General features: G+C 41.2%; 1 protein-coding gene across 1 annotated transcript in view; it reads right to left on the bottom strand.

Moving 5' to 3' along the window:
- Nucleotides 1–26792, bottom strand: part of LOC126173998 (FGGY carbohydrate kinase domain-containing protein) — a 125066-nt gene that overhangs the window by 44962 nt on the left and 53312 nt on the right. Inside the window, exons 5-7 of the mRNA XM_049921000.1 lie at nucleotides 24892–25202; nucleotides 9739–9946; nucleotides 3973–4123 (exon numbers count right to left, since the gene is read on the bottom strand). Coding sequence (XP_049776957.1) covers nucleotides 3973–4123; nucleotides 9739–9946; nucleotides 24892–25202 — 670 coding nt within the window. The remainder of the gene's footprint in view (nucleotides 1–3972; nucleotides 4124–9738; nucleotides 9947–24891; nucleotides 25203–26792) is intronic.

The following is a 26792-nucleotide window of genomic DNA, read 5'->3' as shown; positions in this document are numbered from 1 at the left end:
TCTCCATCAACTGATAAATAATTAAACTAGTTAAACAACCCTGAAGGCTCTCATTCATGGTGAAATAAATGTAATACAGTGCACATCAATATCGCATAACACAAAATTGTCATTACATGGCACTGCTGTGTGTGAAAAGGAAATGATTCTGCTCTTGGGAGGAAGACTGTACTTTTAAAACACAGCTTTTTTGAAAATACTTTGATTATTTGTTGTGCTGGCATATGCCTTTGTCAGCACACCAATTGGCACTAAGAAACATTGTATAGCAGGTGCTGAACTAGGTGCACCTACGACAAGAGAAGACTAAGACAAACCCCCAGTCTAAGTGCCGATAACTCCCCCTGGATTGCATGCATAAAGGCTGCTGCTGCCGACTGAGCAAGCTCAATCACTCAGACTCTCCACTTCAGTACCTCAGTATGTCGCATTGGGACTCAACTCACATTGCACCTCAATATGTTGCACTGTGCTCTAGTCTTCCACAGTGATAGTCATCACCTCGCACCATAGCTAGCTGTGAGGGAAAGTTAGTCACTGTGTATAGCTGTGATATGGACGCATTCAAGATTCAAGTATTAGTACTGTTAACCACCAAACTTCAGATTGGACATCATTGAAGTTAAGTACTCAGTTGGTTCCTGTGATAAAGTGGATTCTAACCATGCGTGAATTTTGTGTTGTAGTGAGAGGAAACTGGCCACCCACCTATCATACCACCCTCTCCACATCCAGCCAGGAACCAGAAAACATTACAGGTAGGCAGAGCCACGAAAAGTGGCAACAAGTCTGAGCAACATGTTTTGTTTGCTTTCCATGTGTTCTATGTTGCTGCAGGGGAACTGTCGTTACAGAAATTCTATTTGTTCATTTGTTCTTGTTGTTGCGTGTATTAGAGGAGGGGAGCTGCAGAATTAATCTGTTTCTCTTCTGAGGGGCTTTGTACATTGCTTTTCTATTTATCTTTTCACTTTTTGCTGTAATTTGTTAGCATTTGAATGGCTACCCCCACCACCTCCACCCCATCCCCCTGTGCCTCGGCCATGGACTGCTGCTGCTCTGGAACTAAATCAAATTTTTCAGTTTCAGAGCCAACAAACCACCACATTGCTGTCTACTGTATAGCAATTGCTTGCTGCACAAGCTGAGTCAGCTGCCCACCCAACTAACCGACTGATCCAACAAGTGCCACTGAACAACTTTCTACCATTTCAGCACTTCGGTGAAAAAGAAGAGGAATGACTCTAATATCTCACCCAGTTACAGGTTCACTGTCAAGTCCATCAAATTCAAGGTACTGTGAAACCTCATTATTTCCTGTCCATCACGACAAGGCCTGTGTTTCGCTTAATTCAAAAATTCTTCTCTACGTCATCTTCCTACGCACTCTGCTATGATAAGTAGTACGTGCATTAAGTCAAACAATGGAAAATCCAGGATGGAATATAACAATACCAGAGAAGGAAAGTTGCTACTCACCATGTAGCGGAGATGCTGAGTCACAAGAGGCACAGTAAAAAGATTCACACACTCATAGCTGTCAGCCTTTGTCAGCAATACACACACATAAACACACGCACACACACACTCACGCAAACACAACTTGCACACAACTTGCACACACCTCTGCAGTCTCAGAGAGCTGAAACTACACTACGAGCAGCAGCACCACTGCATGATGGGAGTGGCGACTGGGTGGGGGTAAGGTGGAGGCTGGGGTGGGGAGGGGGAGGGGGAGGGATAGTATGGTGGGAGTGGTGGACAGTGAAGTGTTGCAGTTTAGGCGGAAGGCATGAGAGAAGGTGCGGAGGGGGGAGAGGGTAAGAAGCGGAAAGGAGAGAAATAAAAATAAAAAGAAATTAAAAGACTGGGTGTGGTGATGAAATGACAGCTGTGTAGTGCTGGAATGGGAACAGGGAGCGAGCTGGATGGGTGAGGACAGTGACTAACAAAGATTGAGGCCAGGAGGGTTACGGGAATGTAGGATGTACTGCAGGGAAAGTCCCACCAGTGCAATTCCGAAAAGCTGGTGTTGGGGGAAGAATCCATATGGCACAGGCTGTGAAGCAGTCATTGAGATGAGGGGTATCATGTTTGGCAGTGTGTTCAGCAACAGGATGGTCCACTTGTTTTTTGACCACAGTTTGTCGGTGGCCATTCATGTGGACAGACAGCTTGTCGGTTGTCACGCCTACATAGAATGCAGCACAGTGGTTGCAGCTTAGCTTGTAAATCACATGACTGGTTTCACAGGTAACCCTGCCTTTGATGGGATATGTGATGTTAGTGACTGGACTGGAGTAGGTGGTGGTAGGAGGATGTATGGGACAGGTCTTGCATCTAGGTCTATTACAGGGGTATGAGCCATGAGATAAGGGATTGGGAGCAGGGGTTGTGTAAGGATGGACAAGTATATTATGTAGGTTCAGTGGATGGCAAAATACCATGGTAGGAGGGGTGGGAAGAATAGTGGGTAGGACATTTCTCATTTCAGGGCATGACAAGAGGTAATCGAAACCCTGACGGAGAATGTAATTCAGTTGCTCCAGTCCTGGATGGCACTGAGTTATGAGGGGTATGCTCCTTTGTGGCCGGACTGTGGGACTTTGGGAGGTGGTGGGAGGCTAGAAAGATAAGGCATGGGAGATTTGTTTTTGTACAAGGATGGGAGGATAATTACAGTCAGTGAAGGCTTCAGTGAGATCCTCAGTATACTTGGAAAAGGACTCCTCATCACTGCAGATGTGATGATCATGGGTGGCTAGGCTGTACGGAAGGGACTTCTTGGTATGGAATGGGTGGCAGCTGTCGAAGTGGAGGTATTGCTGGTGGTTAGTAGGTTTGATATGGACGGAGGTACTGATGTAGCCATCTCTGATGTGGAGGTGAACATCTCGGAAGGCGGCCTGTTGTGTTGAGTAGGACCAGCTGAAGCAAATGGAGAAGAAGTTTTTGAGGTTCTGGAGGAATGTGAATAAGGTGTCCTCACCTTCAATCCAGATAGCAAAGATGTCATCAATGAATCTGAACCAGGTGAGAGGTTTAGGATTCTGGGTTTTTTTAGGAAGGATTCTTCTAGATGGCCCATGAATAGGTTAGCATAGGATGGTCCCATGCGGGTGCCCATAGCCGTACTACATATGTGACCTTAATGATGGTAGGCTATTAAAATCTAATACAAGGGAGGGGAAGGGGGGGGATGAAATAGAGAGATGTAGATACTGTTTTAGTCTTCCTCATTTCTTTGGCTAAATGATTGACTATTTTAAACTAGTAAGAAAAGTGTAACTGTATTGACAGTTAACTCATTTTATTTAGTTTTTTACTGTTACATTATTATTTGTGTGTGGGTATGTGTTGCAACCATCTCTTTCCAGTACAACTGTGTGATCTTTTAAAGGAAATCTCTGATTTACATCACAACAAAATTTGAGCAAGTGTAATGAGACAATGTTAGGTGGGAGCCTTTATTGTCATTCTTTTCAGAGCAAAGAATACATTACAAGTTGTCCATCTACATTTGCATAAATTGTTGACTGAGTAAAACAAATTCTACCAGTTTTGGAATGACATCTGCGGATGCCATCATCTGCCAAATTTTGGTCAGCTTACCTAGTTCTGATCATTTGCAAGATCACTTTTGTGAGTTCACATTATATTCAATAACTGGCTCATATAATGTGAAGGTGTTGTGACACAGGAGAATGAAATGAAATGAAATCAAATCAAACTCTTTTATCCAATTTAAAACTGTAGTTTAATCAATCTGAGTTCAAGGAACAGCCAATAATGCGAACATCACAGCTGCCTCATGTCAGGGTATGGTACTGCAGTATGGATTTAATGGTCTATAATCATGACTTCAGAACAATTTGAGTTCACCAAGGCAATAATCCAAAAATATTCATATTAAAGTTTTCAGAGGAGCCATCTGTGTGACAATACTAAACCAACTAAAAGTGAAATACTAACCATTCCTTGAAGAGATGGGTCTGCCAAAGGAGAGCGATTACCATGAAAATCAGGCCACATGTGCACATTGCATGTTAGCATAGCTACTGATTTCAGTTCTTGCTTCTGGGCCATTTTCTCCAGCAGATTGTTTAAATATTCTTGTACATGCCTAGAAAAAAACACAGTTAAGCAATTGCTGATGACTATGGAAGAAAAGTCACTTAAATACTTTACAAAGTATTACCACAATGAGCTACAAAATACAGACTGCTGACAGATATTGTTCCAATATTTTTTTTTTCCATTTTCTGTCATCAGCATAAAGCATAAACTTCGTATCACCAAACAGAAGCATAAATAGATCCACTTACACATACTGAATAACACACCCATTTGAAGAACGTGGTTGTTAAAATGCTGGCATACTCAAGTAAAACACATACAAGTTCAGCTGATCCATTAACTTATTCACATGGTATTGTCTTATTTTATATTTTAATATAACACTATTATCACACACCACAGGGCCAACAGCTGTGATGCATTCACTAACACTATAATCATTTCAAGAGTAAGAAGGTGCAAACCCAAATCTGGTCATGCAGATTTAGGTTTTCATAAGCATATCTAAAGCACTTCAGGAGACTGCTGAAACAGTTGCTTGAACAATTGATTACTAACTTCCTTCCCTGTACTTACTGAACTGAGTTAGTGCAGAGTCATTACACTGACGGAACATTAACCACCGCCACTATCATCAGCATAATTACTAATACTACTGTTACTACTGATTAATAATAATAATAATAATAATAGCTCTCATTCTCGCTTGAGATGTTTATTCAACTGATTTATTAACATATTCGCACTGTACTGCCCAGGTGGAAGCAGTAGACAGAGACTATTCAGTAAAATGTTGTGTGTCGGTTAGTACAGGTAACAAGTTTACTACTGCTACTAATAACAACAATTATTATTATTATTATGAGTAGTAGTAGTAATATAATAATAATAACAATTATTATTATTATTATTATTATTATTAGTAGTAGTAGTAGTAGTAGCAGTAGTAGTATAATTATAATAATTATTATTATTATCATTATTATATGCTTAGGACCAGCAAAATTGCAACATTATTATTATTATTGTTATTATTATTATTAAGAAATCAATACAGTTGAAGGATTCAGCATGATGCTTTTATATATTTACATAATTAAAATGAAATAAGAAACACAGAAAAGAAGCAATCTTATTCCAAATTGAAAATATATGAAAAAAATAATATTACATATTGCTAACAACAATCAAAGATCAAGAGTATGTCCTTTAAAAATACTTTGGGATAGGGAAAACCGACTCTGTGGATCCCATAATTGTATCTGCTTAAATGCTGATAAATACAGGGAGTGGCAAAAATAACTGATCCATTTCAAGGCTAAATAAATTCAAAACGAAGACTACAACAAGTTTTATTTCATTCTCATCTTATATTACATGAAATTTTAGTTACTGTACTTACTTCTTTGTAAATTTAACTTAAGTTACACGAGTGCTGTTATTGCATACAAACTGATGAAGGCATTCATGACACAATTTCAGAATGTAATTGTCTGGTGAACACATGCAATAAAGTGGTGAGGAATAGCGAAATGGAGAGGGGGGCAAGCACTGGAGAGGAAGTAATATGACAGATTCACTCACCAACATGAGCTGGAATGGCAAGCACCATACTTCAATTGTTGAAATTATAAAAGACAATGGATCTCTGACTGCTACAAGGACAGATTTTTGAGTGCATTTTCAACTTGGTCGACAAGATGCCACACCTGTTTGAAACATGATATAGCTAAGGTTCAACTTTTGCAATACTGGATCTGTACTGAAACAAAAACAATCTGGGTGACCTCAGACCACCAGAATCACTGAGCATGTGGCAGCAGTAAGCAATATTTTATTCAAAATAATGTCCATTGCTATTTCTACATTTCTCCCACCTCGTCAGCAGGTTATGAATGTCATGCCAAAAAAACAGTTCTTGTTTTGAAGCGAACCAGTCAGTGAGCCATTTTCGTACATTTTCATACAAACTGAAGCATGGTTCAGCGAAAGTGTGTCCCAGTGAAGCAAACAGATGATAATAATAATGTCTAGAGAATACGCTGCTACGCTGCATGCCCTAGTATTTCTCAACTGAACACTTCAATCGTTTCCCTGACCTGTTTTGCTACATCTAAATGGGGTGTTATCATGGAGCAATATAACTTCGTGTTGCCTTTTTACATATTCCAGTCATTTTTCATGTAATGCTCAATTTAAATAAATCATTTGCTGTTGGTAGTAGTCAGTGTTAACAGTTTCACCAGGTTTTAGCAGCTCATAATAGATAACACACTTCTGATCCCACCAAACACAGATCATTGTCTTCTTCCCAAAGAGATTTGGTCTTGCAATGGATGTTGATGGTTTGTCTGGATTAATCCATGACTTACGATGCTTAGAATGCTGAAAATATATCCATTTTTCATCACCTGTCAGTATTCAATGGAGAAATGACTTTCTTTTGTATCTGGTGAGCAGCATTTCACAAGTGGTTTTTCGATTTAGTTGCTGTCTTTCGTTCAGTCCATGCAGAACCCATTTTCCCACTTTCTGCACCTTTCCCATAGCTTTCAATTGAAGAGAAATGGCTTTCTGCATCTCTTTCAATTGTTCTAAGAGTTCCTGTTAAGTTTGAGTATCATCTTTATCCAATAAGGCCTGCAATATGACTTTTTTGGTGGTTTCCCATGCTTGTCATTTCTCATGTCAAAATCACCACTTTTGAATTTTTTGAACTACTCAAAAGATTGTGTTTTTCCAGGAGCATGTTTGGGAAAGCTTCGACAAACATTTTCTTCAAATGATAACAGAAAACAAATGCTGTCTGCAAATCATAGTTCGTAGACACAAAACTTGACATTTTTACAGGTTTCAAACATGAACCACTGTAAGGAACTTAAGTTACTGTGTATTGACATTTGTCGTCATCCATTACAGGAAGCAGATGGTGCTGCAGACACAGTCTCATGAGCCCTACACTATGGGGAAATTCCAGTTTCATACTTCTACACCTGGTATACAATAGTCTCCATGGTGCCTGGCACACCAACACATTGCTGCACTTTGACTTTCGGACAGCAGTGTCAAAACACAGGAACTGGCTGCCATTCCACAGGAAATTATTAGCCAAGTGACAGACAACTTTTGTGAGTGCCTTTATCATTGTGAATACAACAACGGCATGCAGTTGAGGAACATTGTTTTTTAAAAAGAAGTAATTACTGTAGCTAAAATGGTATTTCATGTACTTTCAGATGAGAATAAAATGGAACTTGTCATATAATTGGACTGTAATTTATTTAGCCTTGAAATGTGTCAGCTATTTTTGCCTCACCATGTATATACAAAATTTACACAGCTTATGTGCTTAATAATTTTGAATGATCATTGAACAGTTTAAATAGTACAGCACAGACTCAATTACCCATACCTCAGGTATAAGGATTCACAATTATCCAGATCATCATCAATGAGCAATTATCTTTGTAATCTTGTCCATGCACGTACGGGCAAATTGCACTGGATTACCTGCCTGTGCAACCGCTGTCTCACCTATTTGATTATTGTTTGAGTTAGATGTGTGTGTTTGATTATTGTTTAAGATGGTTGCCAATCACTACGTTACTCTGCAATGTCATGTTTGTGTTTAGGAATGTCAAAGCACAAGAGAGAGGTATTATCACTCAAAGACATAATAGGATGAACTGGTCGTAAGGTAACCAATAAGCATGGTGTAGGTACTTCTGTGATAAGAGAACTTTTGGAAGAAGCTTTCTGTTGTTCGTTTTTAAAGAAACAATCTACTGGGCAACTGATATCTGGTCCTTTGCTCTGTGAAAAGGCACTACAGTGCAATAAAAATATGTGCAAGTAACAGACGGTTGTACAGACTGAAATCTCATCATGGAATTCACGAATTAGAAATACAATGTGAAAAAATGTCAGCTGATGCAGATGCAGAACATTCTTTTAAAGATGGTTTTATAATAAAATTGGATGAAAGTGACTATGACTTGGACTTCATTTATAATGCTGATGAAATTGGATTAAATTGGAAATCATTACCATCAAAATTGTTAGCTTCTTGGTGAGTGAGATCATGATATAAAATGTATAAATAGCAAGTAATAAAATTAGTTTGCGCAAATGTTGCTGAGACCCATTAAATGCCTTCGCTTATCTCCGTAACTTCAAAAATAGCACATGCTTCAAAAATATCAGGGTGCCTTAAATTTACAAAAGCCAAAAAAGCTCATGGATGAACACAAACATTCATTGATTGGTATGACAACACTTTTATCCATGAAGCAAAAAAGAAAATAATAATAATAAATAAATAAATAAAACGAAACTGCTTAAACAAGGAAAGGTCTTACGCTCACTGGACAATGCACCAACTGCTGAACTGTTGGGATACAGAATGTTTTCCATAAAATTTTGCCTCCAATTTGTCATAGATCAAAGTGTTATTTAAACACTAAAATGATGTAATAAACAGCGACTTTTATGTAGAATGTTATCTGTTGTTGAAGATAGTGTAGAAGTCCTTTTGCCATTTTTCAAGCTAATGAATTTGAAGGAGTATTGTTACAGGATTGAGATGCATGGGATTTGATTAAATGGAAGACTCTGATCAATGCCTCGAGCAGAATACTAAAACAGAAACAAAAACTCAATAACCGATAAGGATGATTCAGTTTTGGAGGATATAAATGATCTAATGACAAACATACTAATATATTAGGAATTTAATGCCAATGATATGAAAGAGCAGCTCACTTGTAACAGTAATATTAAAGGTTTTTAGATCATGTCAGATGACAAAATTGTAGAAAACATACTGCAGGCAAACAAATAGCAAGAAGTGCAAAAAAGTGAAACAGAAGAAAAAAATGCATAAAATGATGCAGACCATCTCATGCAGAAGCATCTCAAACCCTAGAAATAGCTGTCACATGATTCAAAAAACAGAGTGTGGTAAAAATATTTTAAAAATTTAAACTCCAGTGACTGTCTTATGTGGTTTTTGTCAGGTATTTCATGATTAAGATTGAAGTATCTTAGTAATTTTAAGAAAATAGATATGTATATCCAAAAATATGTCTTCAGTCTCTCAATAAACATTGATTTGTGTTGATTTTAATAAGTTTAATTTGCTTTTTATTGTTTTGAATAAACACCTAACACCATGGATGACAACATACGTAAAAGATAACCACATACGGGCGATGTAGGTTATCTTTCTAGAGTTAATATTACAAAAATCTCTTTTCTTCATATGTTTTATTATATAAATTTTTCATTATTTGAATGACCTAAAACAATAATAAGGCCAGGTAATTGCATCTCCACAGTAACTGAGCTTCCCTCTGACATGTATCAGAATATGACAATAATATCCTGGTGTCCTACAATATATTTTTATGTTCAAATGTTTATGACCAAGTAAATAACATTTTTCAGAATATCAGGAACATTTATCATTGAAAAAATTCTGAGTTTACAGTAATTGTTTGCAATTCCTGCTGTGCACATTCAACAACAGACTCTTTCCTCATCCGAATCATCAACATTTTTGAGTATTAGTCTGTATTTATTTTGAAGATTAAATGACATATTCTAAAGACAGTATATGCAAATTACATCAAATTATTAAGGGTAAAAAAAAATGACACTCACACTGTGTCTCCAATTTTCTCTTTGATAGCGTCTGTGGCCGGGTGTGTATCAATAATGTGATCAATAAGTTTTCCAGTGGCACTCTGTCCCCCTTCATTCAACCACAGTCCAGGCACCATGGCACTGAAATATGGGCCCCAAACACCAGGAACAAAGTAAGGTAATTTGCTGACAGCCATGTGGCAAGTTGAAGTACCACAAATCAGACCTACATGAAAGAGAAAATGGTCAATTTTTACACGTAGGAGAGATGTTTCAATATCTATCCTCACAATCATGCAGAGAACAGGATTACTGAAAAATATTAATAGATTATTCACAGTTAAAAGTGCAACACCATGAAAGCAGCATGCAACAGATATCAAAGTAGCATGAACTGAATGACATGTTTGTATTGCAAATGATTAGCATTTCAGTGCAACCTCAGAAAGTCAGTAGGAGTAACACCATCTTCATTTTGTGTAAGGAAAGATGATTCAGTGGATTTCTCATTCAGAACTTGCATTTGAATGTTAGCTGTTTGTGAGATAATGATGTTATGACTTGTGTAAGAAAAGGAAATGTCTGAAAGTGGCAGTACTGTGATCAATTGAGAAGGAGGTTTATCATTCTATGATACTGCTGCACATTTGGTTGGGATCCCATGACTGTCATGCAAATATGGAATTTATGGTTTCTGGAAGGTTATAATTAATGGCACACAGGATCTCAGCAGCCCCATGCAACTAGCACCCAAGAGGACGGACACATTATTTACTAACTCAATCATACAGAATAACAGTCATGTCATATACCTTCAGTCAGAGAAGGGGCCAGACTACAGCAAGACATGAACTGAAACAGGCAGAGCAACAATGTCTGGAGAACTATGGACTACCTGCATGGAATGGTGACCATTGTTGCACTATCCACTGACACAGCAGCAGAGAGAATCTGGCAGACACTGGTGATTCCAATGACAGCACCGGATACATGGGGCATGATATCACATTTTCACGTGAGCCCCAATTCTACTTATTGCACTAATCTGTGGATGGAGTCTATGAAGAGAATGAATGATGCCAGGTTGTATTTGTCGGTATCATGTGGGTCTAGCACCGTGCTCACATAGCCAGTAATTTGGACAACAGCTGTTAAATTTCTGATATGTCAAGGTCAGTGGCTGTATCCTATCTTCAATGTCTCCACGATGTTACCTTTCAAACATGTTGCTCAATTTGTCCTGTCATACCTCAGTACAGATGATGTTCGACTGTTTCCCTGCTCAACACATTATCCAGGTCTCTCAACCACTGAGAACATATGGTAATGATTTGCCAAGAGCCTGGCATACCACCAATCACCAGCTGCTATGACTGATTAACTCTGGAATAGCACAGAACAGCATGGAATGACACAACTGTATCTGTCAGATAAGCTCTGTTCAACCCACTGCTCTGCTGGGTTAGAGGCACTGTTGCTGCCCGAGATGGAATGTCTGTGTACCAAATTTCCCATCCAATTTACCTCCAAAAACATACAAATTTAATATGTATTCTTCCTGCTACACTGCATATGCATGATAAATAGAATTTTATTATTTGCTATCCTTTCTGGTGTTACCAATAACATATATAGGATCTTTCATATTTTTCTACATAGTGCTGCAAGTTGTGCTGCATGCTGTGTGGCATAATGTTTAACATCATGGGCAGACATTCAGCAGGTCACCGTTCAAACCCAACCCCCAGCAATTATTTATTATTCTTCACTTCTGCAAGATTCTCCAAATTTCCTAAGCTCGTAATGTTTGTATATTGTGGAATATTCTATAATTAACTAGAAGCACTCTCCATCCAAGAGTTCAGTTCTGTTCTGACTGTACAATGGTGTCCATAACAAACTTCCTTTCAGTGCCCACTGTTGTACTTCACTGATGACCTTCCTCCTTTCAGATTTTGACTTGGTTGCAATTATGGCATGACATTGTTTAGTGGAGTTGCTAGAAACTTCAAACTATCTACATCACATCGGCTCCAATTAGGTAGCAAAGAAGCCATTGCCTACACAGACAGCACATCATTCCCAAGATCTGTATATTCAAAAAACAAATGAATTCCAAAACAGCAACAAGTCAACTGCACATCAGGCTTCAATAAGTGTTTTCTGGAGACACCAGTCAGAACCTGACAAAATGGCTGAAAGCATTACCTGAGCCCCCAAATACAACAGGTGGCATGATGTGATGTGTCTGGAAAATGTGTAGTTTCACTTAACAGCACAGTCCAGCACAGTGGCTCGAGAGCAATGAAGAGAAGCTCAACAGCTGAGATAAATTCTAGGCCAAACTGAAGAGAACATTTGGCGACGGTCACCCATAAGTTTGCTTAATGGAAGAACAACTGAAGAAGAGGGCCAAAGATCATGGAGAAACAACACAATTCTACATATAGAATGTTTTGTAACTATGCCACTATGTGAATCTGAATATGACAGAAGGTTGGTTGGTTGACTGGGGTTGAAGGGACCAAACAGCAAGGTCATCAGTTCCTTGTTTCAAAGGTGGTCCATTCGGATGGACTGACATCTCAGAAGAGTCATAACGATAAAAGGTAAAAGGCTAAAAAAATGTAATAGTGCAATCATGTTGTCAATGGTGAAAATAAAAGGAGGGAAGTCAGGAAGTGGGCAGCCCCAAGGCTATGCTAGAGGCAGAAAACATCCCAACTCTGATGCAGTACAGGCAAGACCAGCTGCTATTCAAAAGCGTTCAACTGCTAGAATGTAAAAGTGCATACTGTAAAAGGAGACTAACCAAATCTAAAAAGTGATAAAAACAGAATAAAAGGGAGAGAAAATAGGGTCTTGGCCAGGGGGGGGCGTCGGGAATCTCCAAACACAGCTTACAGTGGGAGACACCCCAACCCTCATCGCCCTGCCCCTACTCCAGAGGGAGATTTTAAACCTTAGAACTGAAAATAAAAACCACTTTCACAGAGGAAACTGAGAACCAGTTCAACCATACAGGAATCATATGCCAATATTAAAGGTAAAGTGCGGGGAAGTCCGTACTTAGTACGCAGAGCCAAAAGAAGGGGGCATTCAACCAAAATGTGGGCTACCGACTGGAAGGCTCCGCAACCACAAAGTGGGGGTGGCTCATTGCGCAAAAGAAAACCATGGGTCAGCCTGGTATGGCCGATGTGGAGACGACACAGTGTGGTCGAGTCCTTTCAAGATAGGCGGAAGGAAGAATGCCACGGGACAGGTGTCACCTTAATCGCATGAAGTTTATTAGACAGGGAGGTAGCCTCCCAAGAGTTGGCCCATGATTGTGCGAAGTAGGATTTGATATGAAGCCGTAAATCCGCCACAGGAGGGGTTACAGGGAAGGGGGGGCAAGTGACTGCTCCCCAGCCGAATGATCAGATAGCTCATTACTTGGGATACCCACATAGCCAGGGACACAAAGGAAGTCAACAGAACAAGCAGCATGATGAAGATCAGTGAGATGGCCATGGATGGCTGAGACCAAGGGATGGCAGGAAAAACACCGGTCAATAGCCTGAAGGCCACTCATTGAGCCCGTACATAACAAAATTCTGTAGTAAACACTCCACGTGCAGTTCGCAGGAGATGATTTTCCATGCCAACAGAGGATGTGAAGGCATATCCCACATGCTCAGCAGATTTAGAGCCATTGGTGTAAGAAATAACAGCATCCCGAAACTCCCATAAAATCCGGCAGAACAAGAAAGCGGAACACCACGGGGGGAGAGAATCTTTCAGACCTCGGCAGAGATCCATCCAAATCCAGGGCCGAGGAACGAACCAAGGGGGGGAGTGGACAGGACAAAGAAGGAAGATGAAAATCATGGTGAAGGGACGCAAGGCGGAGCCCAACTGGTAAACCTGCCCAAGGGTGGGAATCAGGTGGGTGACATCCTTGGCCTCGGAACAGGATAGAATAGGAAGGATGAGTGGGAGAGGAACGGACAGTGATTGCATAAGAAACCAGAAGCTGGGACCACCGAACAGAAAGGGGGGTGGGGTCCCAGCTTCAACCAGGAGACTATCGACAGGGCTAGTAGGGAAGGCACCGGGGCCAAATGGATACCATGATGGTGGACTGGATCCAGGAGGTGCAGTGTGGAAGGAGGAACCGAACCATAAACTTGACAACCATAGTCCAAGCGAGACAGTAGGATTGAGAAGGGAAGTCACCCTGGAACCAAATACAGTTAAGCACCCAGAGATGTTGTTGTTGTGGAGCACTGAGATGTTGAAGCAATTGGTTATGAATGGGGTCTGGGCCAGGGGCCATATCATGAGAAGAAGAGAGTGAGGAAAGAATTTCCCATTCAGTAAAAGGTTCATTGTAAGATTCTGACTGACAAGGTGTAAAACGTAAGGCGAAAGCTTCAGCCTGCTGTTTCTGGTGAAGAAAAGCAGCCAGATAGGAGGTTGATGACAGTGCTGTGGCAAAATGAGTCGCATGATGATCCACAAGAATCAATGGGTCCGTGCAAAGGCCATCTGGGAGGGCAAGGCCCAGGAGGGTAGACTGCCGATGGCAACCTTGGAGAGAGCAGAGTGTAGCCCATACCTGTGACATAGGGACAGTAGAACTGAAGGAAGAAACAAAGCGTTCCCAACACACCTCTTCATTCCGTTTGATTAAGTAAAGGGCTTTGGTGCAAAGGTGTTTAAAGGTAATAAGACTGGCAGTGGATGGGTGCTTCTTAAGGTACTGCAAAGCTCAACAGCGATCATGGATGGCAATGGCAATGGCGTACTCCACCATGGGACTTGCCGGCAGTGAAATGGCCCAGATGAGCTTGGGACTGCAAGGCTAGCAGCACAAACAATCGCATCAGACACGTCACATAGGACATCATCAATACAACCCGACAAAGAGAAAGAAAAAACAACCTGTGCAGTATATAGAAGCCAATTGGCACATTGGAAAGGCCAACAGGGAGTGGGAAGGGAGTGAGAGAATCAATGGGAAGTGGTCACTATCACGTAGGTCATCGTCTAGTGATCAGTGTAATGAAGGGAGGAGGGAGGGATAAGAAAAAGAAAGATCGATGGCAGAAAAAGTACCATGACTGGCACTGAAATGGGTAGGGGAGCCATCATTAAGAAGGCACAAGTCGTGGTCTGCAAGAAACTGGTCTATGAGGAGACCCCGACTAGATGGAAATGCACTGCCCCACAAGGGATGAAGAGCATTAAAATCCCTGAGAAGGAGGAACAGAGGAGGAAGTTGCTGATGAAGGGCAGTTAAGGCAGCAGGTGTAAGAGTCCTGTCAGGAGGGAGATAAAGGTTGCAAACTGTGACCCCAGAGTCCATGTGGACCCTAACAGCAACCACTTCCAATGTAGTTTGAAGAGGAATCCATGTGCTAGCAATGTCCATACAGACCAACGTACAAACGCCACCAGAGGCCTGCAGGAGGCCAACCCGATTTCGACAGTAAGCTCGAAATCCACAGAGGGTCTGTGAGTGATCATCAGTAAAATGAGATTCCTGTAGAACCACACAAGCTGCAGAGTAAAACAAAATAATGGATTTCAACTCTGGAAGGTGACAGTAATATCCACTACAATTCCATTGGATAACCACAGAATGATGATTCAAATGCGGGGTGAACAGGCTAAAGCCAGTCATGCCACCGGGTCACCATCCATCACCGACAAGGAGGGGGCGACATCCATGAACAGCAGGTCAGCATCAGGTTGTGAAGGTGGGGACAGGACCTCTGGCGACACCAGAGGTTCCTTGTCCTGGGACTTATGTTTCTTCTTCTTTTGTATTTAAGATCGAGGAGGGCTGTGCAGCAAAAGGGAGCCAGATGCAGCAACATCTGGAACAGAAAGAGAGTGGGCGACCTGGGGACCCACAGATCGTGGTTCTCATGATCATGTGGCAACAAACCACTGGCCTTGAAGGTGCCAGGAAGGGGGGGGGGGGGTCCTGGGAGGGGCACCCTTGACCAGCAGACACCGAAGAATTGGAACACTTCTCGAGCTGGGGACGGGGAGTGGCACCCGAACAGGAGGGCGTGGGAACCGCATGGGGGGGGGGGGGGGGGGGGGGGGGGATTGGGGTAAGGAAGGGGGAGAAAGCGGTGAAGATGTAACTAAATCATAGCTAGACATTACTGTCACAGTATGAAGATGTGCATTCTTCTTACAAGCCTCAGTGTACGTTAGACGATCAAGGGACTTATACTCCTGTATCTTCTTTTCCTTCTTATAAGCCGGGCAGTCCGGTGAATGTGGAGAATGATTGCCACGACAATTAACACACACAGGAGGAGGGACACAGGAACTCCCCTCATGGAGTGGACGTCCACAGTCACCACAGAGAGGGGTCTGCGAACACTGGGAAGACATGTGTCCAAAACGCAAGCACTTGAAACATCTCATAGGTGGTGGGATGTACGGCTTCATGTCACATCAATAAACCATAATCTTGACCTTCTCAGGGAGGGTATCCCCTTCAAAGGCCAGGATAAAGGCACCAGTATCAATGCGATTGTCCTTCGGGCCCTTCTGAACATGCCGAATGAAGTGAACATCCCACCATCATAGATTGTGCCAAAGTTCCTCATCAGTTTGAAGGATGAGGTCCCTGCGAAAAATTACACCTTGAACCACGTTCAAAGACTGGTGGGGGCACACAAGAATTGTGCCAAGATGGTCACAGGCACAAAGGGTCGCAGACTTGGCAGCTGAAGCAGTTTTGATCAACAACGAACCTGACCGCATCTTGCTCAGAGAGTCCACTTTGCCAAACTTGTCTTCAATGTGTTCCACAAAAAATAAGGTTTGATATTAGTGAAAGTATCCCCATCAGTCCTGGTGCCCCTAGCCGATGATCCTGACCCTCCTCCCAGGGGGTAGCCATGGAAGGGAAGGCCGAAGGGGCTGAAGAAGCAGCACTAAAAGAATCATTTCCATTCAAAGAGATGGCCGCAGAAGAACGGCCAGAGTTCTGGACCCATATGCATTTTATTTGCATAGCATCCGCCCTGATACCACCCACTCTGATCAGGGGCTCCCCCAATGGGCACCACCCAGCCACAGCACGGGCCGTCTGGCACAGCAGCCATTGCCAGTAGTTCCAACGATCCAGGATGACAAGCAACCACTCCTAGGCTTACATGGGGAGGTCGCAGCTCAGGTATCAGAAGTGTGATCCCTGTGTTTTCAGGGGCTCAACCAAAAGGGTACATAGCGACCCCACCACACGGGCTGGTTACCGTGCTGGCTATGTACCCTACCATCAGACAATGATGTGAAGGAAAAGATGGAAGGAACTAGGAGGGCACATGCCAGAGACACTAGGTAAGGTGCTCTTGCCCAATGGCTCACACTATGGAATAGAAATTAAGTAATGGAGATCAAACCCCAGAGGGGGACCAGAGAATGATAAAAGGATGAGGTAATTACTCAACAAAACCAAATTGCAAAGCCAACATAACCAGAAGGATGGCGGGGCCAACATAAACAAGGATACCAAGAGAGGGACAGGAGAGTGCGGAGGGGAAGAAGCAAAAACAGGAAAAGAGGGGAAGGGAAAGGAAATGCAGCCCGGGAAAGAAGGGGCTCCAATAGCTCAGGGCCCCGTACTCGCCACACACATACTCACAAAAGGACCTTGAGCCCCCTGGGGAAAATATGACAGAAGCTGGCAAAATCTCACACTTGATGAAAGCAGTTGCAGAAGACATGTACCAAGCTCTTCTGGTAAAGGATGTCACAACAGTCAAGGGATTCATCAAGTGGTGTCAGCATATTGAGGAAATGCAACAGAAACGAGTTGAATGAAAGAAGTACAACTGACTCCAGAAGGTGGGCCCGATGGCAGTTGTGGAATACAGTTTCAACTTTGCCTCTCTCATACGCCATGTAGTGAGAAAAAAGATTCAGCAGGTTATGACAGCCAGAAATGTCAAACCAAGAACACAAGAGATAGCATCCAAGAATGTCAACTCTATGCATCTGGAGGTAATAGATAACATAGAAGTAGAGCTGTACTGATCTTTAGCACCCTCTCTACCACCAGTCAAATGTACCATGAAAAATGGACTATCAACTTAGGCTTACACCACAACCACTGACCACCTAGCTTCCAACCAATGGAGGTACCACTGTCACCACCACCAAGCATAATGCCCTGCAAATGAACAGTCATTTGGAGGATGAAGGACAACACACTGATAATTTTCCACTGTGGACATCCTGTACACTATCACAGAGAAAAAATACAAATGGTTGATAGCTATTATGCTGCCATATGAACACTATACACACAATTCAACTGAAAAATGATCATAGTTGACTTCTTCTACAAGGCCCAATGCTTTATCCCAGATGAGATCACTTCACAACATGCCATATCTGTTCCCCATTGTCATACAGAGATATAAGCAATTCACCTACCCACTGAATTCAGGAAGACTACATGAGGCAATCATCCATGGAGGCGAGGCCACCACAAATGAAAACTCTCCATGGAAGACAGTTACCAAGATGTTGGGAAATCTCATTGAAGAACCTTTCCAGACACTAGTTGACTCGGAGTTCTTTCTCTGTAATTTTAAATGCTCAACATCACCAGGTAAAAAAGACTATATTCTGTCATATGATACTGACTGTGCTGAAGCTCACATAGGAAAATACACCAGCCAACATGAAAATGTATTGCAAGTATAACTACCAATGACAGAAAACATACCTTCGATTTTGTTGTTTTAACAGAATGTAGTCATGATCTTATTCTCAGATGGGGCTTCTTGCAGGCATTGCAAGCAGTCATAAGAATTTGGATCATCAGAGCTCCAGATTGACAAAGTATTCCAACAATCACAAAGATTACTCTGAGCAGCTGTTTGTCACTGAAGATGTCTTTACTCACTGCCATCAATGAGATGAGTTCTAGTCACCAATCTAGACGCTCAGTTAAACTGTGATGCTTTTGTCAATTGTAAAAAGCTTCTCAGGCTCACAAAAGAAACCACTGATGGTCATAAGCATTACAGGTAGTCAAGAACAATTTTGGGTCAGCCACAACTCATACGTAAAGGTAGGAATAGCCAAACCAATCCAGGATGGGCAGCTCAGTGTCATTGATTAAAAACTATGGTCTGCTATAGATGATACAGTGGAGAAAGTTACTATTGAACTGCCAATAGGATCTGATCTGACCATAGGAAAATGTCCACAAGTGTTATCCATTCTTCCTCAGTTTTCAGATGCCTTCAAATCCAGAGTAGAGAAAAGTTAGACCAAGCAGCAAATGGTGAAAAACCATGTCAATACTTATGAGCATCTACCAGTTAGTCAGTGAACATATAGGATGTCATCAGTTGAATGACACATAATGTGGGAGGAAGTGAAGCACATAACACAAGATGACATCATTATACCTTCATGGAATTCTTGGTCATCCCCTGTGGTCCACATGAAGAAGAACAATGGCACATGACATTTCTGTGTCAACTACTGATGATTGGACAGACTCACAAAACAAGTGTCTTCCCATTGCTGTGAATTGCTAACATGCTAGAGTGTTTGAAAGGAATGAGGTATTTCTCAACTATGGAAAAGTGAACAGGCTACTGCTAAATCCAGGTTGATAAGGCTGATCAGGAAAAGCCTGCCTTCATAACACCCAACCTCTGTGAGTTCAGAGGTATGTGATTCTGACAGTAATGCTCCAATCACATTTGAGTGTATGATGGACAATCTGCTTCGATACATTAAGTGGACGACATGTCTCAGCTATATGAATGAGAGTGTCATTTTTTCTAAGTCATTTGAAGAACATATAAGCCACCTGACAACCAAGTTGATGTGTGTTCCGACTGCGTACCTCAACCTGAATTCTAAAATGTGCCTCTTCATTGATCAAAATAAGCCTTTACACACCTAGTTAATGGCAATCGAGTCCATCCTCATCCAGAGAAAATAAGAGCACTAACAGATTATGTGACTCTTCAGCACATTTGTAATGTGAAAAATTTTCTCAGAATGTGCTCATACTACCTGTGACCCACAATGGATTTCTGTACCAAGGCATTTCCCTTGCAAGAATCACTGCATGGATATACCAAATTCTCCTGGAATGGTACACAAGAAAGATGTTTCCATGTCGTTAAGGAGGCACTAACATCTCTTGCCCTAGCAATGTATGATAAGAATGCCAAGACAGAAGTTCACATCAAATGCTAGCAGTTATAGGACAGGTCCTGTTTTAGTACAAATTCAGGAAGGTGCTGAAAATTTGACAGATTATGCTTCCAGAGCACTCTACAACTGAGAAAGAGTGCCTTGCAGATGTCTGAATCAGCAACAAGTTCTGGCTGTATTTATTTGGCAAACTGTTCACTGTTATGACAGACTGTCATTTTCTATGCAGGCTGATTAGCTTGAAGGATCCGTCAGGTCGACTGGTGTGATGAGCACTAAGGCTTTGGAAGTGTGACGTGATAGTGTTGTACAAAATCAGATGCTAACCCAAGGATGTTGACTGCCTTTCAATGAATCCTTTGGTGGATGACAGCTACATGGATGAAATCTCAGTCGCTGCTGCACTGAAAGGCATTGCTGCTGAGCAGAGGGAAGATCTAGCATTGCTGGAAAAAAAAAAAAAAAAAAAAAAAAAAACAGAAGTCTTGATGAATGGAAAGCCCAACCAAAGGAGAAATCCAATTAATAAATGGAACATTCTATAAGATGAACAATGATCTGATGGGGCAGAAATGAGTGCTCACCACCCAAGCTCATCTACAGCCAGCTATATTGAAGCTTTTCCATGATGCTCCACCATCTGGTTACCTGGGATTCATTAAGAATCTTGACAGAATCACATACATATATCATTGGCCAAGTCTCTACCAATTTGTTAAGGACACTATGTGAGGCACTGTAATGAAGATCCACTAACCACAATTACCTCCTGAGCATCTGGTGCCAATTCTGCCTACAGCAGCACTATTTCACTAAATTGTAATTGACCCCTTAGCGAGATCTTAAAGTAAAAAGCAAGAACTGATGGACAATAATCTGCACTGACTATCTCGCAAGTTATGCTGTCATCAAAGATGTGCTGACTGCTGAAAGTCCAGACACTGCAAGGTTACTTGTAGAAGACACCATTTTGAAACCTAACAATATTATGATAAGGATAGTTGCTACTCGGCATATAATAGAGATGCTGAGTTGCCACTGATAAATCATGGCCAAGAAACAGCTGGAACATCCTGCTGCTGAGAATGCTGCCCAACATGACAATCTTCATTTTAATGACTGCTTCACAGCCTGTGCCATCTGGATCCTTCCCACCAATGCCAGATTTTCTGAACTGTGCAGATGGGAACTCTCCCTGTAATATATCATACTTTCCCATAACCCTCCTGGCCTCAATTGTCTTTTGTCACTGTCCTTACCCATCTAGCCCCTTCTCTGTTCCTATTCAAGCACTACACAGCCCTCTACTTCACCAATGCACCCAGTCTTTTTGCTTCTCTCCTTCTCCACTACCCCCTTCCCCCTTCCACTGTCCTCCGTCTAGCCTCCCAACTGCACCTAGCTGCCCTACCCTCTCCCACACTTCATCCTTGCTCGCTCCCACAAGCAGCACTTTATTGTCCCTCACCTCTGCCCTGCTATCCCTCCCCCTCCCCACCCCGGCCTCCTCCTTACCCCAACCACTCGGTTGCCTCTCCCATCATGTGCTGCTGCTCACAGTATGGCTTCAGCTGCCAGAGACTGTGTGTGTGTGTGTGTGTGTGTGTGTGTGTGTGTGTGTGTGTGTGTGTGCGCGCGTGCACGCGCGCATGCGCACATGTTCATTTTGTCTACTTTTGACAAAGGCCTTGTTAGCTGAGAGCTCACTTTCCGACAGTCTTTTTGTTGTACCTATCTGCGATTCAGCTTCTCCGCTATGTGGTTAGTAGCAACTATCTTTTTCATAGTACTGTTACATTCCATCTTCGACTTTTCATTTTGAAACATGGTGCACCCTGTGTCATGATCTCTGATCATGCGAAACTTTTCCACTTAGATTAGATTACATTCAATTTTCATTCCGCAGACCCAAAAATGAGATTATTATCATGGGTGTGGAACATGTTAGAAAGTATAACATATAAAACACAGAAATTTGAATATAAGACACATTTCCCTGATTGAGACTAGTATCAGAGGTGATTTCACATTGTGACGTCACCCACAGCATGACAGCTGCCTACCAACCATGGACGAATGGCCTCGCAGAATGCTTCAATAAGATAATCTGTCAATATATGTTGATGTTGAAAAGAGATTCAGATACAATACTGGCTGTTGTGACATTTGCATACTACACAGTGAGACACACACTAAAGGCTTCACACTATTCTTTCTGTCCCAAGGTCCCGATGGTGAAATAACAATGGGTACATTGTTCCCATTTCATTAGAAAGATACTTAGGATGACTGTGTAAAACATCTCATCACCAGTACCAAAGGAGTAAGAAAGCTGGCTCGTATACAGACCGTGGATGCCCAGGAAAAAGACTGAGAGCACTATAACCACAAGCACTGGCCAGTGAGATATAGCTCAGGACATCTGGTATCAATTTTTATAGCTGTGTGAAAGTTGAGACTATTGAAAATGTTACTATTGTCAAACACCAAATGTGAGGCTGAGGATTATGACCCTTCATCATCAAGAACACAAAACCACAGAGACATCATCCATGTCCTCTGCCCTTTGTATGAAGTCCTACTAAAGTCAAGAGGTGCAGACGGATGATAGGGAATTCTCATTCAAGGAAACTTAAGACCCACTCGAGGATCATGAAGCTTTGATGGAAGTAGCTGACCTCTGTTGCCCATCACAGCGAAGAGGATGTGACCACACCACCAAAAGTGAGGATCTGATAGCACTGCCATACAGAGGATACTTGACAAGATCTAAATCCATGGTTTTGTAGTCAGATGGAATGTGAACTTCTAAAACAGTAGGTCACAGTTTCTCCAGGAGATGAAGCAATGCTACAAGCTGTGCTGCATGCAGTGTGAAGTAACAGTTAGCACCACTTGTTGGCATACTACAGGTCTTCAGTTCCAATCACCAGCAATTATTTGTTATTTTCTATTCATAATTACTGGAAGGTTCTTGAAATTTCTTACTTTTGTAAAGTTTGTATATTCTGGACTATTCAATGTTTGTATAAATAGCAGCACTCTCTACCAAGGAGTTCAGCTCTAATCTGGCTGTGTGCTGGTATTAGTAATAAATAAGCTTTCAGTACTAAATGTGATACATCACTGATAAACCTACTTCCAGATTTGAACTCAACTGTGGTTATGATGTGACAATGCTGCTACTTGATCCCTTCATCAAAGGAAAACATTCCAACTTCCAATTGCATAAATACTATCCACCTGCCTTGTTACTGCTGAATGTTTGTTCTCACTTACCTTTTTCTGTTGCCCACACATGTGCAAGTCACATGGGATTAATTCACAGTTGTAAAGAGACTGTTCAATAGGTGTCCAGAGAATTCATAAGGGACATACCCAGTAAGGGGCAGCTGCTGGCCCCTCCCACCAAACCCCTCCCCCCACCTGTCTGTAGAAAATCTTTCCTAATTCCTAACTGAACTCACATGTTGTCCTCATCAAACAGACACATGTATCAATTCAAATCATTTTTAATAATGCCAGAACATGCAATGGATACTGACTGCTGCGCCAGAAACATTTGTCATGTAATCTCTCACCTGTTTCATTATCCACATGAAACAGTCACACAAACTGTGCATGGCCACCCCAAATCCCCCCATGCACAGACGTTGGTACACTCATAGAATATACCACTGGTTAAATCTGCTGCACATATAGCAGTCCATTGTCATGATAGAACAGAATGTCAGAAATGATTTTTTGGCATTCTTCCCAACTGTAGACAGATTTGCAGAAGTGTGTTTTATATCTCATTCTTCACTCATAAAGAGAAAATCAATGAGTAACAATTTTTTTTCAGTCCCAAAATAGAGTTTATACAAATTTCCCTGTTGGTGGAATAAAAAGGTATGGACTGAAGATCACAGCTTAATGTCCAGTCAGTGATACGGTTATTAAAGACAGAACACAAGCTCTGGTTGGACTATGATGGGGAAGGAAACTGACTGTCATTATCAAAGGAATCATCATGGCAGCTGCTTTAATAAATTTTAGAAAATCCAGAGTCATAACCATTGAGCCAACTTTGTCTATGTTGCTGGATGAACCTTAACTGGGATTCTCCCTATCTGCTCTGAATTTAATTCTTTTTTCTCTGGCTTATAATGATAGAGTTATGTCTAGAGAGAGGTTACAATTTGTCATAAAAAATTCTCTCCTTCTTCCACAAACTGACTCAAATGCCACTAACAGATGCCTAAACAAATATTTATGTCTACATCACTTACATAGAATCCACCTTGCTGACACATTATGGTATCAAAGAAGCCTACAAATTATGTGAACAATCCTACTAGTTAAGCCTAACCACACTGAGGTGTCAAGAAGTGATTATTTCACATTCTTTTGTATAAGTTTAAATGGAGGTGAATCTCTATGTATCTCCCCTCAACACCACACTACTTCAGGCTATTCTCATGTTCATGGCACTGAAGTCCAACTTAAATCTGAATGAACTTCATAAATTGAATTTATGGATGTTAGTAATATGGAACATGACCATATAGGAAAAGCTACACTGTAAGTGAAGAACAGCAATAGGCAGAGACAGAGGTGAAGTCACATAAATATGACAATAAATACTAGTCTTTCTTAACACAAGAAAAATAGAAAATTTATCACACTGAAAGATGAAAGTTACAGCTTTCATGAAACTTCCTGGCAGGTTGAAACTGTGTGCCAGACCAAGACTCAAAATCAGGACCTTTGCACTTCACAGGCAAGTGCTCTGCCAACATAAGCCTAGTGAGCTTAAAAAATAAAAATGTTGAGTTGCTCTTATGGAAACTAATCTAGTGATTAGCTTGAATTTAAGAAAACATTTGTAAGTAATTTATGTTCAGTAAACTGTGGATATGATTTAAAAGTATTTCAGGAGACAGTAGACTCTGTTCAATTCCCTCAGAAGAAATATTTTGCGTCACATACCTAGCCTGGTGTGAAAGTCTTGAGAAACACCATCAGCTGAACAACCAATCATGCCTAGACCTCCAGCGTGAGCATCAATCATGGATGTACCAACTGCAGTGCCTGGCAGTAGACCCAGATCAGCAGCTGCTCGGCGCGACAGTCCATTTCCACTAGGAGCACCAGGTGGTTTTACCTCTGACCCAATTTTTCTCCAGTTATCAGTTATTAGATCATCCAATCCAATTTCAGTGAAATACCGGCTGCTCCAACTTCCCACTCCATCAGCCTGTACTTGATATGTCCATTTACACACAAGTGAACAAAGTGACCTGTAGAGCATGTTGAGAATTGTATGATTTATCTGATTCAGAATATACTAGATACAGAACCTATAAAGAAGTAAAACAACATCAGCATAAAGTTTAGCCACTTTTACACAACCAGTATCATTGTTGCAAAAGCTTATGGCATTTTTCACTTAACATCAAAGCAAGAATCTCAATTAAAAGGTAAATCAGCATTCTTTATTAATAATAAATACACAATAAATGGAGATTAAAGTGGTGGGAATTTTGGAACACAGAATGAGTTTAGTGTATACATAATAAGAAGTTTTAAGTCTCTGTATGAGACACTATTTGTTCACTTTATCTTCTGAAATAAGATCAATGGCTCAGATCATATGAGGCTTTCAGGCAAACAGTGTATGTCCTGGATACAATCAGTTTCACTCAGACTAATAGTAGCACCAGCAATGAAGAGTGAACGTTGATGCAGATCAATGGGACACCTGTAAGGATAAAGATAGATCTGTATTTTCTTAGTAGAAAAATCAGAAAGTTCACACTTGCGCTTCATATTGCAGTTGCTCGAGTCATGAGACCAAAAGTGTTTGGTGGCTTATTAGTCACCTTTCATAGTGTGCCTTCATTGTCAAGAGCAGTACACTGTCTTGGGAAAGTAAAAATAATAATAATAATAATAATAATAAGTCAAAAACTTCCATGTGCTGAACAAATCCAGCAAATGCTTCTGACCCTTATCTATCATCTTACTCCTCATACTGCAGCAGTGTACTTTAATTACACAGGGCTTTATACACACATTTTTTGGGTCATAGAACAAAAAAGCATCCAAGAACTCTAGTATGAAATTTTAAATTAAAAACAGTTTTACTTGAACTGCTACTAATAACCAAACAGTTTAAAAATCTCATCCTTCTAAGTCTCCATCTATACTTTGAAAACCACTGTGAAGTGTTTGGCAGGAGGTACTGGCCATTTTATCACTAGAGCTGCTTCCCATTTCATTCACATATAGACGGTGAGGAGAGTGAGTGGTTAAACTCTTCTGTGCACACTAATAAGCCTAATAAGCAATACATAAGGGATTGTAGAATATTTCTAGATGCAACCACAACAATCTGCTAAAAAAGGCATCAAAACTCAAATACAATACGCAATATAGTTACTAATTTTATGCCTAATTTTGTTTATCCATTTACAAGTAGTTTCAAATGGTTGAAGCACGAAATTTAACTAAGACAATATTATGAAAAGCATAGTTGCTACTCACCATATAGCAGAGATGCTGACACGCAAAAAAGACTGTCATTAAATAAGTTTCCAACCAACAAGGCCTTTATCAAAAATAGATGACACTCTCTCTCTCTCTCTCTCTCTCTCTCTCTCTCTCTCTCTCCCTCTCCCTCTTCAGTTGCCATGGTCATGTGCGTGCGAGAGAGAGAGAGAGAGAGAGAGAGAGAGAGAGAGAGAGAGAGAGAGTTTGTGTGTGTGTGTTTGTGTTTTAGACAAAGGTCCTGTTGGCCGAAACAGCCTTTTTTTTTTGTGCCTATCTGTAACTCAGCATCTTCGCTGTATGATGAGCAGCAACTATCCTTTCCATAATATTGTTACATG

This window comes from Schistocerca cancellata, chromosome 1 (assembly GCF_023864275.1).
Source record: "Schistocerca cancellata isolate TAMUIC-IGC-003103 chromosome 1, iqSchCanc2.1, whole genome shotgun sequence".
Lineage (NCBI taxonomy): Eukaryota > Metazoa > Arthropoda > Insecta > Orthoptera > Acrididae > Schistocerca > Schistocerca cancellata.
This window is presented reverse-complemented; position numbering and strand designations above follow the sequence as displayed.